Source organism: Neltuma alba, unplaced genomic scaffold (assembly GCF_004799145.2).
Source record: "Neltuma alba isolate B1F8T4 unplaced genomic scaffold, ASM479914v2 tig00004952_pilon, whole genome shotgun sequence".
NCBI classification, from domain to species: domain Eukaryota; kingdom Viridiplantae; phylum Streptophyta; class Magnoliopsida; order Fabales; family Fabaceae; genus Neltuma; species Neltuma alba.
In genome coordinates this window covers 116,164-130,144 of record NW_021633926.1, presented here as the reverse complement: position 1 = coordinate 130,144, position 13,981 = coordinate 116,164, and the positions used below count along the sequence as shown (strand labels likewise).

The window sequence follows — 13,981 nt, the reverse complement described above, 5'->3', positions numbered from 1 at the left end:
AAAAATAGTATAAAAAAAAAAGACCTCAAAGATTAAAAAAATTGCAAACAAAAATTAATTTATAATATTAGTATTGGTTCTGACAATAATTGATAAGCAAATAATAATAATTTTTGTGAATGGGCCTTTATATATAATTTTTTTAACCTTTAAGCATTTTTTTTTGTTGCGATTTTTCCTGATTAATATTATCAGTTGGCCAAAAAAACTACTGTTATTTGTGCGTCCCTTGGTTGACCTGGCCAAAAAGGGTTGTCACTGTGTTGACAAAGAAGAAAAAAGAAAACTTTGTTGTCAGCGTAATTAATTGGTTGAGAATTAGAATCGTCCGATGGATTCGAAGTCAGCGTGCTAAGCCAGCTTCGAATCAGTCTCGCCTCTTCTTCTTCGCTTCATATCCAGGGACGCAAAGCAGAGAAGTTAGAAGATCGAGTTCTCACCATGAAAGTGCTGCTTCATTCCGCACCTTCTTTCTCCCATTCTCATTTGATTTTCTCCAACAAAACTCGAAACTTCACTCGTGGCTGGGTTCAGCCATTTCCAAAACTCCGTATCAAAGATCGTGATGGCTGGATTGGACGAAAGCTTCATTTTACTGCCAAAGCTACATTAGATTCGGCCATCATCGAACAATTAGGGATTACGGAGTTTGATATTCGGAATCCTTCTTTGTCTTCTTCGTATCGCAGCTCAGCATTGCCGAAACCGAATCAAACAGTGTTGGAAGCTCAAGCTAGGGTTTGTACTGGGCCTACACAGACTAGGCCGCTTGGAGAGGATCAGGCTTTTAAGGTTCTAGATACAATTTTAAGATCAGGTATTCCTTCTGTCTATCTATTTAGTATATATATCCTTTGTTCCCATTATTCTAGGCTATCAAGTCATGGATTATTCTCTAATAATAAAGGAGCTTGGTTTGTGTGCGTGGTTTAATCTCAGCTAGGGGAGAGCTCAAAGATGAAGATGAAGTTTCTAAAGCACAACTTGGGGCATTTTTTGCTGGAATGACGATCCGTGCAAATGCCTTTCCTGAAGAAACCCAGTGGAGTGAAGGGGAAACGCGGGCAATGAAGACGTTCTGGCCGCTTCTGGTTCGAGTGCTTCCATCTGATATAATATTCATAGCTGACCCTGAAGGATCAATAATGGGGGTTGGAAATTCAATTGGACCACAATATGTTGGAAATAGCACAAGTGAAATGAGATTGGTTGGTGCTCTCAGGGAAGTATTAGCCGGAGGCCATCTTGGATATGAGGAAGTCCAAGGAGTATTGAGAGAAGTTCTCTTCAAGCATGGACGAGAATCACCGGGAGTAAGTGATGCATTGCTATCAGCATTTTTAATTGGTCAACGTATGAACAGGGAGACTGACCGTGAACTAAAAGCATATTGCCTTGCATTTGATGATGAAAATGGTATAAGTTTTAGTCCCATTAATCAATTTGATTTTGACTTTTGTTCAATCATCACATTCTGAATTTTTATCAGCGCATTTCCCGATTGTTAATGCTTTCACTTGTTGTTTTCTAGGTCCCACTCCTGTTGCTGATGTCACATCGTTGACGCATTACGGTGAACCTTATGATGGAAACACACGATTCTTCAGGAGCACATTATTTGTCTCTGCAGTTAGATCCTGCTATGGAGAATCTTGCTTGCTTCACGGAGTAGAATGGATGCCACCTAAAGTGTGTTTATTCTGCTCCTCTTAGGATCTCAAGTTTGTTGTTTCCATCACAAAACCTGGATGTTTTTACAGTCGTTCTGTTTTTTACACGTTCTCAGAACTGACTACTGAGTGTGCAGGAGTAGATTTTGTTATTAAATTTGATATTTCATATCTATTAATACTTGCCATCTCTCATACGGAGGATCCTCTTGTTTCACAAGTGCACTATCATTGTTTGTTTTTCAGGGCGGTGTTACGGAGGAGCAAATGCTGAAGTTTATGGGAGCAAATACCAACTTATCCCCATTGAAGGCCAAAAAACTTCTCGAGGTCTCTTTGGTCCCTGCAATATATGCAGCATAATTTTTTTCTCATTATCTTCTTTCAGCCTCCGTATACAATCTTCGTACTAACTTCTTTCCAGGATGAAGAGGTTGGTTTTGCTTACTTAAGTCAGCGTGAAGCTCGCCCATCTCTGTAAGTTTATTTAACCATTTTTATTAATCTAAACCTTGTCTGTGCTGTTCATTTGCATAGACACTGGTCTTTTCCTCCTGTGAGAAGAATGCATGACACTTTGAAAACCGAAAAAGCGCCTCAGTGGTTGATTTTTGAAAATGTAGTTTCGGGATCACTAAATCATTATACAATTACTGACCATGTCTATCTTTGTCATATAATAAAGAAAGGCTAGATGAGAGTAATGGATAATCAGTGGTATCTGGCATTAGCTTTCCAATCTTGAAGACCTTTATTTGACTATGTTTTGACAATTTCTTCTCTCGTAGTTTAAATTTTAAAGCTAATTTTGGATTTTGTAAGGAAGCTCGGCCTGGATTATTCAACAGGATATATGGCATACTCTACTAACTATAATTGCTATTTTTGCGAAGAATGAGAGTATGCTATGCTTGTCTCCATGTATGTGGCCTTAAGGATTAGTCCTTTGATCTTATTTATAAGTTATTTTAGGCATTTTTCATGGGAATCAAGAAAAACCTTAAACTTCATTAAGTCTACATTAAAATTTGACAATTTTCAACTTTACCCCCATTTAATATATACACTTTCCAAGAAAATAACAATATACATGATAATAAATTAAGGGCAAAATAGTACATTCATGTTACAAATTTCATGATGTGACTCATAAGCAGGTCCCAAAAAAAATTTCCCTCTATGCCTTACAAATAGGACTAAAAGAGTATGTTTAAGATGATGGTTGAACATTCAGCTCAAGGGGGAAAAAAGAAAAAAAAAGATGATGGTTGAACATGCAAGTCTTTTCTGCAGCTACTCATTAATCGGAATTAGGGAGCACATAAAAAAACGCCCTCCACTTGCAACAACTGAAAAGGTTCAGCAGCTTGTAAAGGTGGGATTATTATTTCTTTCGACTGTGATGCTGGCAAGTTTCTGCTGTTGTTTTTTTGTTGCTCTTTTTGATACGTCATTTTCATGCTAGGCTTTTTAGCAGTAGCGGACCATCTAATTTGTAGCTCTGCCTTGCATGTATAGTTTTGTGGCAAATGATGACATTTTAAAATTACTTTATTACTGACATTCTGTGATCAATATAATTTTATTAAAGACCATGCCTTTTGACATTCATATATTGCTAAATTCAAGGTATACAATGCTTTTAGTCCTCCTTTCTTTGGTGTGGCCAGAATTCTCATGTATTTTGTAAACAGTGCTAGGACATGAAAGTTTTGTTGGGCAAGAGAGTATATAAATCGTGATAACTTGGTTTTTAATAATTAAAATCAGAAAATAAAAATGATGGGTGCCGGGTTGATCAAGATAAAATCTTGTATTTTGATTGTGAATTCTGAAAGAGGAAACTATAAGTAGGTGAATGGGTATTTATAAACCAGAGGCAGACGTAATGAATTGAACAAATCAAAGGGGTGTAAAACATTGCTTGTTTTTCCTTGTTTCTGAATAATATCATCATTTGTTTGTATATTTATTTATCTATTTATTTTGAGTAGGCTCGTGGCAAGGAAGCGATTGTTGCTGGGTTTTATCATGAGGGTTATGAAGAGCCATTGTTAATGCTCATGAAAAGAAGGGGTGTTCATTCTGGTTTGGTGGTGAAGGTTGGGATTTCACGTTTAATTCATCATGAATTGTGAGCATTTCCATAAATCAACTTTTGGTTGAACTATATAAACCATTTTAATCTCCTCTCACTCAAAATAGTCAAATCATTTTAGTATTTAAATCAAAAGACCTTATAAAAGAAGCCACTTCACATATACCTGAGGATACTCAAATTGCAGGGTGAGGAAGGTGCCCTCTCAATGACAACGAGGTTGAGGTCAGCTAGCACACCTAGAGGACTTCCTGTGAACTACTGTTCAGGGTTCCGCTCACTGAACATTTCATCTGCATCCGAACTTGATGGTCTGTCTTTAGTTGTCATGTTCATTTTGAGGGTTGAAACACTAATAAAGTAGAATGACTGTTTGTATAATCTTTTTTCCCCCCATTTTTCAAAATGCTTAAATTGATGATAAATTTTACTGCTAAAAGAAACTAATTGGCTTAATGATACTTCTGGTCCACTCTATCGTGGATTGATGTAGAACATTGATGTTTCTTATTGCAGGAGTGTCACGTCAAGGCTTTTCTCTTGAGGTCAATGCCCAAGACTATGGTTTTCAACCGACAGATACACCAAGAACCGATAGATCGGTAAAGTGCTTGAGATCCTTTGTGAATGTTGTCCCTCTTTCGTTGCTTGCATCTGGTATTTACTAAATATTACCCTGTATGTCATTTTCCCTAGCATCTAGATTGTTCCAATTTTCTGGAATGTCCAAGACAGACTTCATTTTCTATTGTAGTGTGTTTAAAATTTGCATTGATTGCCAAGTTTTTCTTTTGTTCCCTCCTCATGTGATACAGCTGATAGTAATTTCCCTGGTCTCCAGATCAATCAACTGCGTTTGATTATTTATTTATTGGCTGAATGTGTTATTTTCTTCTGTCAGTTCTCTGTGCTCTAACTTGTCTCCTATCCCCTGTCTGCATAAATCTTGTATGCATTTTATTGGAGTGTTACTAGTAGAATGAAAAAGGTTTTGCATAGATAGATGGTTTCCATTTCTAAGCAATAATATAGTTCTACTTCTGCGAGGTATTCTCCATTGAGCTTTCTTTTCGCTACCAGGAAGGATAGATTTTGAAAATTGCAACAAACTTCTTGTATTACATAACTGACGTACCTCTATGCCAGTAACAATATCGACTCCTTGCACATTCATGCATTACTAATTTATTTAGAATATATGGAGGGGCCCAAATAGTTGACCCTTTACCAGCATACTTTCATTGAGCTTGGCCTTTTGAGATACCTAGACTGAATTTTGACTTGTAATGATGTACTTAATGTCGATGCAGCATTGTCTGTTGTATCATTAATGGCAGGATGTCTCCCATATTTGTGGTCTGGATGCTAGCAGTAATGTGTTAAAGCCATGACTTCTAATCCTTTCTCAAAATTTAGGTCTCGAAGAATATTGAATTGGGTTTAGCAGCTCTTGGTGGAGAAAAGGGACCGGCATATGATCGAATTGTCTTAAACGCTGGTATGGTGGATCACTTGCTTGGAGTTGATGGTGCTGAAGACATATCTGTAGCCTTAGATAGAGCTAGAGAGGCCATTGACAGTGGTAATGCTCTTAAACGGCTTTTAAACTACATTAAGATTTCCCATGAAGTGGATTAAACTAGTCCCGAGTGGTAGAAGTACTTGTCATTTACAATGCACTTGATATGGTGATCATGATTGGAAGAGGAAGGAAAATTATCAGATGGATAAACCCTTATCCAAGGGAAAGGATGATAGAAAGAAACAGTTCTTTTACACGCCATTTTGGTAGTTTAGGTTACCCTCAGTGTAAATGTACCTCGTGATAAGGAATCACGAGTGATTTTGAACCTTACCAAGTGACGTTGTCTTGTAAGTATTCGAAACGTCATGCAGTAAATTTTTTTTTTTTTTGTGGGGATACCTTCATACAGTCAATTTTGGATATTCTGGTGTTAGATGGTTCTTTCATGTAAAGACCGTAAAGATTTGTGACTTCTTCCTGGATTTGCTAATACGGAGTGAAACTGTGTTTTCATTATATTACAGGAGATTGAATTTTTGATTGCTACTCCCACTTTATGATCCTGTGGTTTTCATTTCTTATGATTTCTGGTTAAAAAATATTTCTTATGATTGTAGACTTCATAGTAAATGTTGGGTACTTTTCATTTTCCATCGTTTTACTTTTAAGGCGTCATGCTCAGAATGTCGTCCAATTTTGGTGCACTTAATTGGGAAATTTTTGTCGTCATGCCGATCAAGTTCATAAGTAGTAATGGGGATGTATGGTGAAAGTGCTAAAAGGGTCAACTATGTTAGTCAACACGTGGTTTCAACACGAGTTTGCTAAACAATTGAAAAAAAGAGGAATAAGAAAGAAATTCTTTGTTCTACTTCGTTTGAATGTGACTGATACAGTGATGCTCTATATGCTCTATTTTGATTAACATAATTTAACTAATTAGAAGAATAAACAAAGTACTTGTATGCAAGCTTCTTGAAGAACCGTGAGAATTGCCCACATTTCTGCCACGGTGTTGGGATAAAATCCGATGTGCCTTGCAAAGCCAATCATCCGGGTATCTTTTGCATCTCTTAGCTGTCCCCTCACATCTTACTCTCCCTTGATTCGTACAGGACCTGTGAAATTACGATATGCTTAAAAATACTTTGAAAACCTACAAACTTAATATTAAAATAAAAATAATTTTATAAATTAATATATATCTTGAAATCAATTGTAGATTCTTAACATTACCGAAACCATCAAAATCTGAGGCAACATCATTTACAGATAGAGGAACATTGTGAGCTGTGTGGATATGCTTCTGAATGCAGAGAGCACCAATTCTTGAAGTGTGAGTTTGCTAGAGCTCCTTGATGGGTTTGCAGGACTTGGTTGAGAATGATCGTGGCAAGTTTAAAAAGTAATGGATCAGCTTTATCTTATATATTATTTGGTTTTATAAAAGAATGTTGCACCTGGGGAAACTAAAGAGTAAATTTAGAGTCAATGACCTTATAATCTAATGTCATGAAAACTCCTGTGTAAGTGCGAGGTTACATATTTGATCTTGTTTGTAATTTCAAATACTTTTAATTTAAAAAGAAAAGAAAAAGCCAATTCAAAATGCAATGAGTATGACATTGACTTGACTTTGAAATGGCAAGGATGTGCTCCTGCTCAATTTAGAAAAGAGCAGGTAAGGAAGCTTAGGGTCCTAGCACAGATTAGGGAAAGGAGGGTGGTTCATTTCAATTTCATCTTACAAAAAGAAAATAATGGGAAACGGGAAGAGTTGCTTCTCATCGACCACAATTTTCTTCCATCGATTAGAGAATATGAAATGGACTTCGTACGCTAATCTTCCAGCACTCAGAAGAGCTCTTTGTTTCCTGAAGCATCAGAGAGATTTTTGGCCAAGTTCCTTGCGTTTAATTAAATTTCTGATGAGTATTAATGTATTATCCTATTTTCTCTTATAATTTCTGATGAGTTCATTGATATTACAAATAATGTTCCAGCGAGTGTTGGAAAGAGATTGTGTTCATTTATTTACCTCTTTTATTAACTCTAATCCTAAGAACTAGATAAGAGATTTATTTTGATCCTCATTATAATATCTTAATTTATTTTGTTTTACAAATTTATAATTTTCTTTAAAATGTTCCTATTGATTGCATATAATAAATAAATTCTATGAAGGGTTGATTACAATGCATATGATTAAAAAAAAATATTGCAAGTAAATTAATGCATATTTCTAATAAAAACTAAACTAAATTTCTTAATATTTTCAAATTATTTATCTAATTTTTATTTTACAGAATAGTTTGTGTTTTGCTTGAAGATACTTCAATGGCTAACTCAATCGAAATGATGTTGAAGATGTTTCCTCCATATTGTGCATTCAGGACTATTATCTTTTCTTTATTTTATGTAATCCGGCATAATTACTGTCTCTGGGTATTTGTATGACTTGGTTACTTTAGACCACACACACACACACGAATGATTTTGGAGAATAAAAAAAAGGAAATGACAATTTGGACCTAAAATTGCAAAATTTCGATGAAGAATTTTAGCTTTCGCTGACATTTAAATGCCAATTGAGAAAAATACTCATATACACATATAAATTAGAAATTCTAGAAACAAAGTTGAAAGTCCTAAAGTCTAAGTTGAAATAATTTTCATATTCATTTTCTAATTTTAAAAATTACATATGTTACGCTGAAAGCCTGAAAGAGAACAATATATTCATATTGAAAATTCTATAAGAATGAAGATAATTCCCATTGAAACTTTCAATAAAATTTTTATTGGTAGGAATGGTTCTCTGAAAAGTACAAGAAGAAGAGATAAAGAAGAAAGTAGTGTACAATATCTTCAAAGCGTGGGCAGTACTTTTCTTTAGACTTAATTCGCTCCTACCTATTCCTATCTTATAAAGTGCAAGCTGGGATGCCTGATGAATTTCTTTCAGGATACAATGAAGACCCTTGAATATGGATTGCACTTTCAAGATTCAAGTGAAGACAATAATGGCTTTTACAAAGTGATAATTTGACTCTATCTCTGCGTACACTCTAAGACAAAGACAATGAGTTTGATCTTAGTGTTTGTGTTGTGTTATCTTTTGTCTCAGTGAAATTATGGTGAGGGGTTTATATAGACCATGATGCTTTGAAGAAATACATTTTGAAATAATACCTTATTAATAAAAAGTCACAACCATATGTTGGTTCATAAACCAACATAATTTAAATAAATACAATGTATTTAATGTGTATGGTCTTTTAGAGTTTTAACTTCCTACATAACTCTTAATATAAATATATTAATTTATATGAGAACACAACCCTTCAAATAAATTTATTAATTTATATGAAGATATCACCCCTCATATAAATTTATTAATTTAATAAATTTATATAAGAACATAATTTTTAAAAGGGAAAATGACAGATAAAGAAGGCTGAAATAATAAAATGCCAGAATAGGAAGCTAAGCAAATGTATTACCAGATAGGGAAGTGTTGCCTGATTTGGGATTATGCAAATGTTGCACAATTACGAAACAGCCCCTCATATGCAAACCGAAAAAGTGACCGGTGGAAGTGTGCAAGTTGTGGCGGGAGCTGGAGGAAAAAGTTGGGAGGGACCACGAACGTGGGAGCATGAACGCGCGAAGCAACAACTGAACGACGGAAGCGAGGTTAGTATCCAGTGACTATATTGTTCGCCTGTGTCTTTTGTCCCTCTCCTTTATGCGCCGGTTGATTTTCCTCTTCCCGTTGGATGGCAATGTCGTCGATGTGGGGATGGTTTTGAGGTGGAGAGGGTGGCGAAGCATGGAGACGGCGTGGGTATATAGAAAGTGTGGGGGGAAGGACGGTGATCAGAGGGTGAATGCACGGGGAAGGAAAAACACTGAGGGAGAGGGGTTTGATGGCGTCACAAGTGGGTTAGAGTGATTAGTGTCAGATAAATGGACAATGTTGGAGGGAGATTCGAATAATGGAGTGGATTGATTCTGAGAAAATGAAGCATTAGTGTGGACAGGAAAGAAATGATTGTTTTGTTGCAAATTATAAGCATAAATGTGTCAAACCCTAAGTTGGTCGTGTAAGTTGATGATGATGGTATTAAGTCATATAATCATTCGACTTCTGTTATGTTATCAGTGCAGGTAATGAAGATAAATGAATTTCGAAGCTGGGTCATCTTGTGGGAAGGAGCTGTTCTGTTATTTTCATGTGGGGGGGAAATTTGTGACAAATGGTGAAGGTGAAGTGAGATATAATGGAGGTGGCGTGAGGTTAAGAAGCATTAAGGATGGGCTGACACTTGATGAATTGAGGCTAATGATATCTGAGTGGATTGGTGGCGATGGAAGAAATTATGACATTAAGTACACAGTGGCCTTTGATGAGAAGACATTGATTGACCTTCATGACAATGCTGAAATGTATAACCTCTTTCAATACAATGGGAACAGCGGTCATGTGTATGTCGCCGAAAAAAGACAAGTGGGTCCCCAACCAAGGGACAATGTAGAAATGTAAGTGGAAGTTTGTCCTAACTATTTGTTGTCATTTATGAATTTCTTCTTGTCATTTGTGTTAACGAGTCTTGTCATTATGAATGCAGAACAGAGAGATTCATGGGCATGTCACAGCAAACGGAACTGGATGCGTCTCCCATTAGTTTGTGTTGTGATTATGGCTGGCTCAGTGAAGAAAATGCTCGTGAATGTGACAATGATGAAATAAGTGGGCCCCCTAATGTGGATAAATCTATCGGAGCTGAAGATACGGATGGTAGTGAGATGGTTCATGCGGAATGGAGGGGACTTTTAACAGGAGTGGGCCAACGTTTTCCTAGTGCAGATGTATTTCGGGTGTCTGTATACAAGTTTGCACTTGCAAACAAGTTTGTGGCCAAGTATATGAGGAATAGCAAGGAATTCATGTCGATAAGGTGTAAAGTTGAGGGTTGTCCATGGAAGCTATGTGCAAATCATGTGGGGAAGAGTTGTGATGTGCTACGAGTGACGACATTTATAAACCGGCATGTTCATTCTGCCCAAGATAGCTTGGACGTGATGCATAGTGGAAGAGCTAGTTTGAACTCATCAATAATAATTGATGAGATGAGGGATCATGCAGACAAGCGCACTTCTGAGATAAGGAAGAGGTTGAAACGAGAGTATGGGATTGATCTAACATATAAACAGGCTTATAGAGCAAGAGAGAAGTCACTGGAAGACATATATGGCAGGCCTGAACAATCATACATGCTCATACCATGGCTATGCGAAAGGATAAAGGAAACAGATGAAAAATCAGTGGCTGAATGGACTGCTATTGGGAACCGGTTTGAGCGTGTTTTCATTGCCTACGGGGCATGCATTGAGGGTTTCTTGGGTGGCGCGAGGCATATTATGTATGTTGATGGAACTCACTTAAGCGGACCATACAAGGGGACAATGTTGTCAGCTTCAGCTTATGATGCAGATAACGAGCTGCTGCCATTTGCAATTGCAATTGTGAAGGGAGAAACACTAGATGACTGGACGTGGTTTTTCTATATGATAAAAAAAATCCTGGGTTCTGTGGAAGTAACGATTGTATCAGATCGACACAATGCTATCATCGGAGGAGTGGCATCAATCTTTGGGGGTCAAAGGCATGCCTTTTGTTATAGACACATCAAGGAGAATTTTAGTTCAGAAGTTATGAAAATGAATAAGGGGCAAACAAGGACAAATGGCCGATCAAAGGAGGATGCACTATATTTATTGGATAAAATTGCATACGCAAGGACGGATGAGAAATTTGAGGCAGCAATGGATGACATGAGATCCTTTTCTCCAAGGCTATTTGATTGGCTTATTCATCATGGGGATGTAGATAGGTGGGCTAAAAGTAGGTTCCCATATAAAAGATGGGACAATATTACAACAATATAGCAGAATCATTCAATGCATGGATGGTGAATGAGAGAAAGCATACTGTACCCCAATTGATCTATGAGCACCGAGATAAAGTTGCAAGAAAGCTGCATGCCTCCTATGTGGGTATGACCAAATGGAAGAATTGCGTTGGTCCAAATATAGAGAGTAAGGTGCTGGATATGGTGGCTGGGTCTGACCATATGTATGCTGAAAATTATGGTGGGGGAAGAGTGAAGGTGACAACATCACGTGGAGACCATCGGGTTGATCTTGGACTACACCAATGCAGTTGCAGATCTTGGCAAATGACGGGGATCCCTTGTTCCCATGCTTGTGCTGCCATCAAGATTGTGCACGGCAATGTTTATGATTATATTGATAATTGCTATAAAAAGTCATCACAAGAAAAGATCTATGCTCGCAGTATGATTCCTGTGGTAACAACAGACATGCCTCACCCAAATGACTACTATAGAATAGAAAATGTCAGTGAGCAAGTTTTCTTGCTACCTCCCATGACATCCCGACCACCAGGAAGGCCAAAAGTAAACAGGGATGAATCACAGTTCCAGAACAAACGGATATACCACTGTGGAAGATGCCACCAGCCTGGACACACAAGGAGGAATTGCAGAAATCCTAACCCATCATGAAGTTTCGAGTACAGTGGGGATGGGTCATTTTTTGGTGTACATAGTTGTATGCTCCGCCCTTGTCAACTTTTTTGGGACTGGGGTTGTAGTTAGGAGCTAGGTGGAGACATTTTTTTGTAAGTAAGCTGATAGAAATTTCAGTGATAACGGAGCATTAAGTGTGGCTAGTATCTTAATGTCCACTTGTTGAATACATGAAAGGAAGTTACTGTTATGGGGATGTTAGCTTTTGTTAATGGCGCATTACTTGTTGTCATTTTTAAATTTGTTCTGGTCATTGGCAGTGATGCTATCAGCATAAGCTGACAGCCGTGTTGAACTGATGTTGTAAAATCAGACCAGGTTATCCTTGTCATTATGGCTGTCATATTCGCTTCACATGGTGTCATTTTTAAATTTGTTTTGGTCATTGGCAGTGATGCTATCAGCATAAGCTGACAGCCGTGTTGAACTGATGTTGTAAAATCAGACCAGGTTATCCTTGTCATTATCGCTGTCATATTCGCTTCACATGGTGTCATTTTTAAATTTGTTCTGGTCATTGGCAGTGATGCTATCAGCATAAGCTGACAGCCGTGTTGAACTGATGTTGTAAAATCAGACCAGGTTATCCTTTTCATTATGGCTGTCATATTCGCTTCACATGGTGTCATTTTTAAATTTGTTCTGGTCATTGGCAGTGATGCTATCAGCATAAGCTGACAGCCGTGTTGAACTGATGTTGTAAAATCAGACCAGGTTATCCTTCTCATTATCGCTGTCATATTCGCTTCACATAGTGTCATTTTTAAATTTGTTCTGGTCATTGGCAGTGATGCTATCAGCATAAGCTGACAGCCGTGTTGAACTGATGTTGTAAAATCAGACCAGGTTATCCTTGTCATTATCGCTGTCATATTCGCTTCACATGGTGTCATTTTTAAATTTGTTCTGGTCATTGGCAGTGATGCTATCAGCATAAGCTGACAACCGTGTAGAACTGATGTTGTAAAATCAGACCAGGTTATCCTTCTCATTATCGCTGTCATATTCGCTTCACTTCGTATCATTTTCTGTTGGATACCAACAGGATATATTGAAGTAAAATTTAGTGACCTGAACAAAAAATGAAAACCAATAGCACATGTCCAATGGGGTTGTTGTCATCATCTGTTTTTGTGTGGTTAAAACCAGATTCATTCATGTCACTGGGGAATACATTGGCATCATGGTTCTCAACTATCATACATTTATGGACACCAATCTCTGTTAACCATAACAATACACAGTAAATTTTTGGTCAGCCTACAATGCACATTACATACAGCAATCTAACAGAGGACAAGTGAATTATGACCCTAACATCGAGACACCTAAGACCGACGCCTTTTCTTGGACTTTGTGCTCTTGGTTGGTTGTGGTCGTCGAATAAGGGCCAATGCCTCGTCACGTTTTTCATTCTGTTCATGATTGACCAACCACCATGTCAGGTCACGACGAAAGCCAGCAACTTCTTCCTCTGTGTAGGTAAGGGTCACACCAGGTTCCCATCTTCTCAGCCACATCATGCAGTGCACCCCACAATCCCTCCTGTGGACGCAACAATATCAGCACAGTTAGTTAACACATTTGACATGTGCATTTACCCCACAGAAATCGAATTTGACAAAACTGACAGGTTATTCTGCTGGGGAACTTCTGCAAATATCATGGGAGACATTGGCTTTTTCCCAACCAATCCTGGCTTGACCAAGTCCAGTATAATATTGAGCCTCATCCTCTGCAACAACATTCAGGACCAACATAGAAAGTTTAATGATTTTCCAAGTTCAAAAACTAGGGTAAAGATAATGAGTTTTTTCTTACACAATCATCCACAGCCATTTCCACTGGGTCTTTGATGACAACCTTCTTCTTTGCTTTCTGTCCTTGGTTCCGAAATGGTTCCTCATGGAGTCTATTACGTGGAAATCCAATGTGCTAGGCTGAATGGCAACGCAAAACCAGTGTTGGCCAACAAGAGCAGGACCAATTATGAAATCACATTCAGCTAAGTTGTAGCCAAGGAACTCAGGAAGAAAGAGCTTCTTATATTTTTGGGCTTTCCAAGTTGGATCAT

The 13,981-nt window shown here is 37.6% G+C and overlaps 2 protein-coding genes across 2 annotated transcripts; both read left to right on the top strand.

The window, feature by feature from the left end:
- Window positions 1–340: 340 nt before the first annotated feature.
- Window positions 341–5,697, top strand: LOC114746374 (anthranilate phosphoribosyltransferase). The gene is made up of 10 exons (XM_028934591.1): window positions 341–817; window positions 940–1,416; window positions 1,532–1,689; window positions 1,917–2,000; window positions 2,095–2,147; window positions 2,964–3,045; window positions 3,665–3,772; window positions 3,956–4,079; window positions 4,285–4,370; window positions 5,185–5,697. Exons 1-10 carry the CDS (start codon window positions 442–444, stop codon window positions 5,404–5,406), a joined length of 1,770 nt encoding a protein of 589 aa, XP_028790424.1. The 5' UTR covers window positions 341–441; the 3' UTR covers window positions 5,407–5,697.
- A 3,094-nt stretch (window positions 5,698–8,791) lies between these two features.
- Window positions 8,792–11,245, top strand: LOC114746368 (uncharacterized). Its single transcript, XM_028934587.1, has 3 exons — window positions 8,792–8,989; window positions 9,464–9,835; window positions 9,925–11,245. The coding sequence occupies exons 2-3, from the start codon at window positions 9,477–9,479 to the stop codon at window positions 11,243–11,245; spliced, it is 1,680 nt and encodes a 559-aa protein (XP_028790420.1). The 5' UTR covers window positions 8,792–8,989; window positions 9,464–9,476.
- Window positions 11,246–13,981: the final 2,736 nt, after the last annotated feature.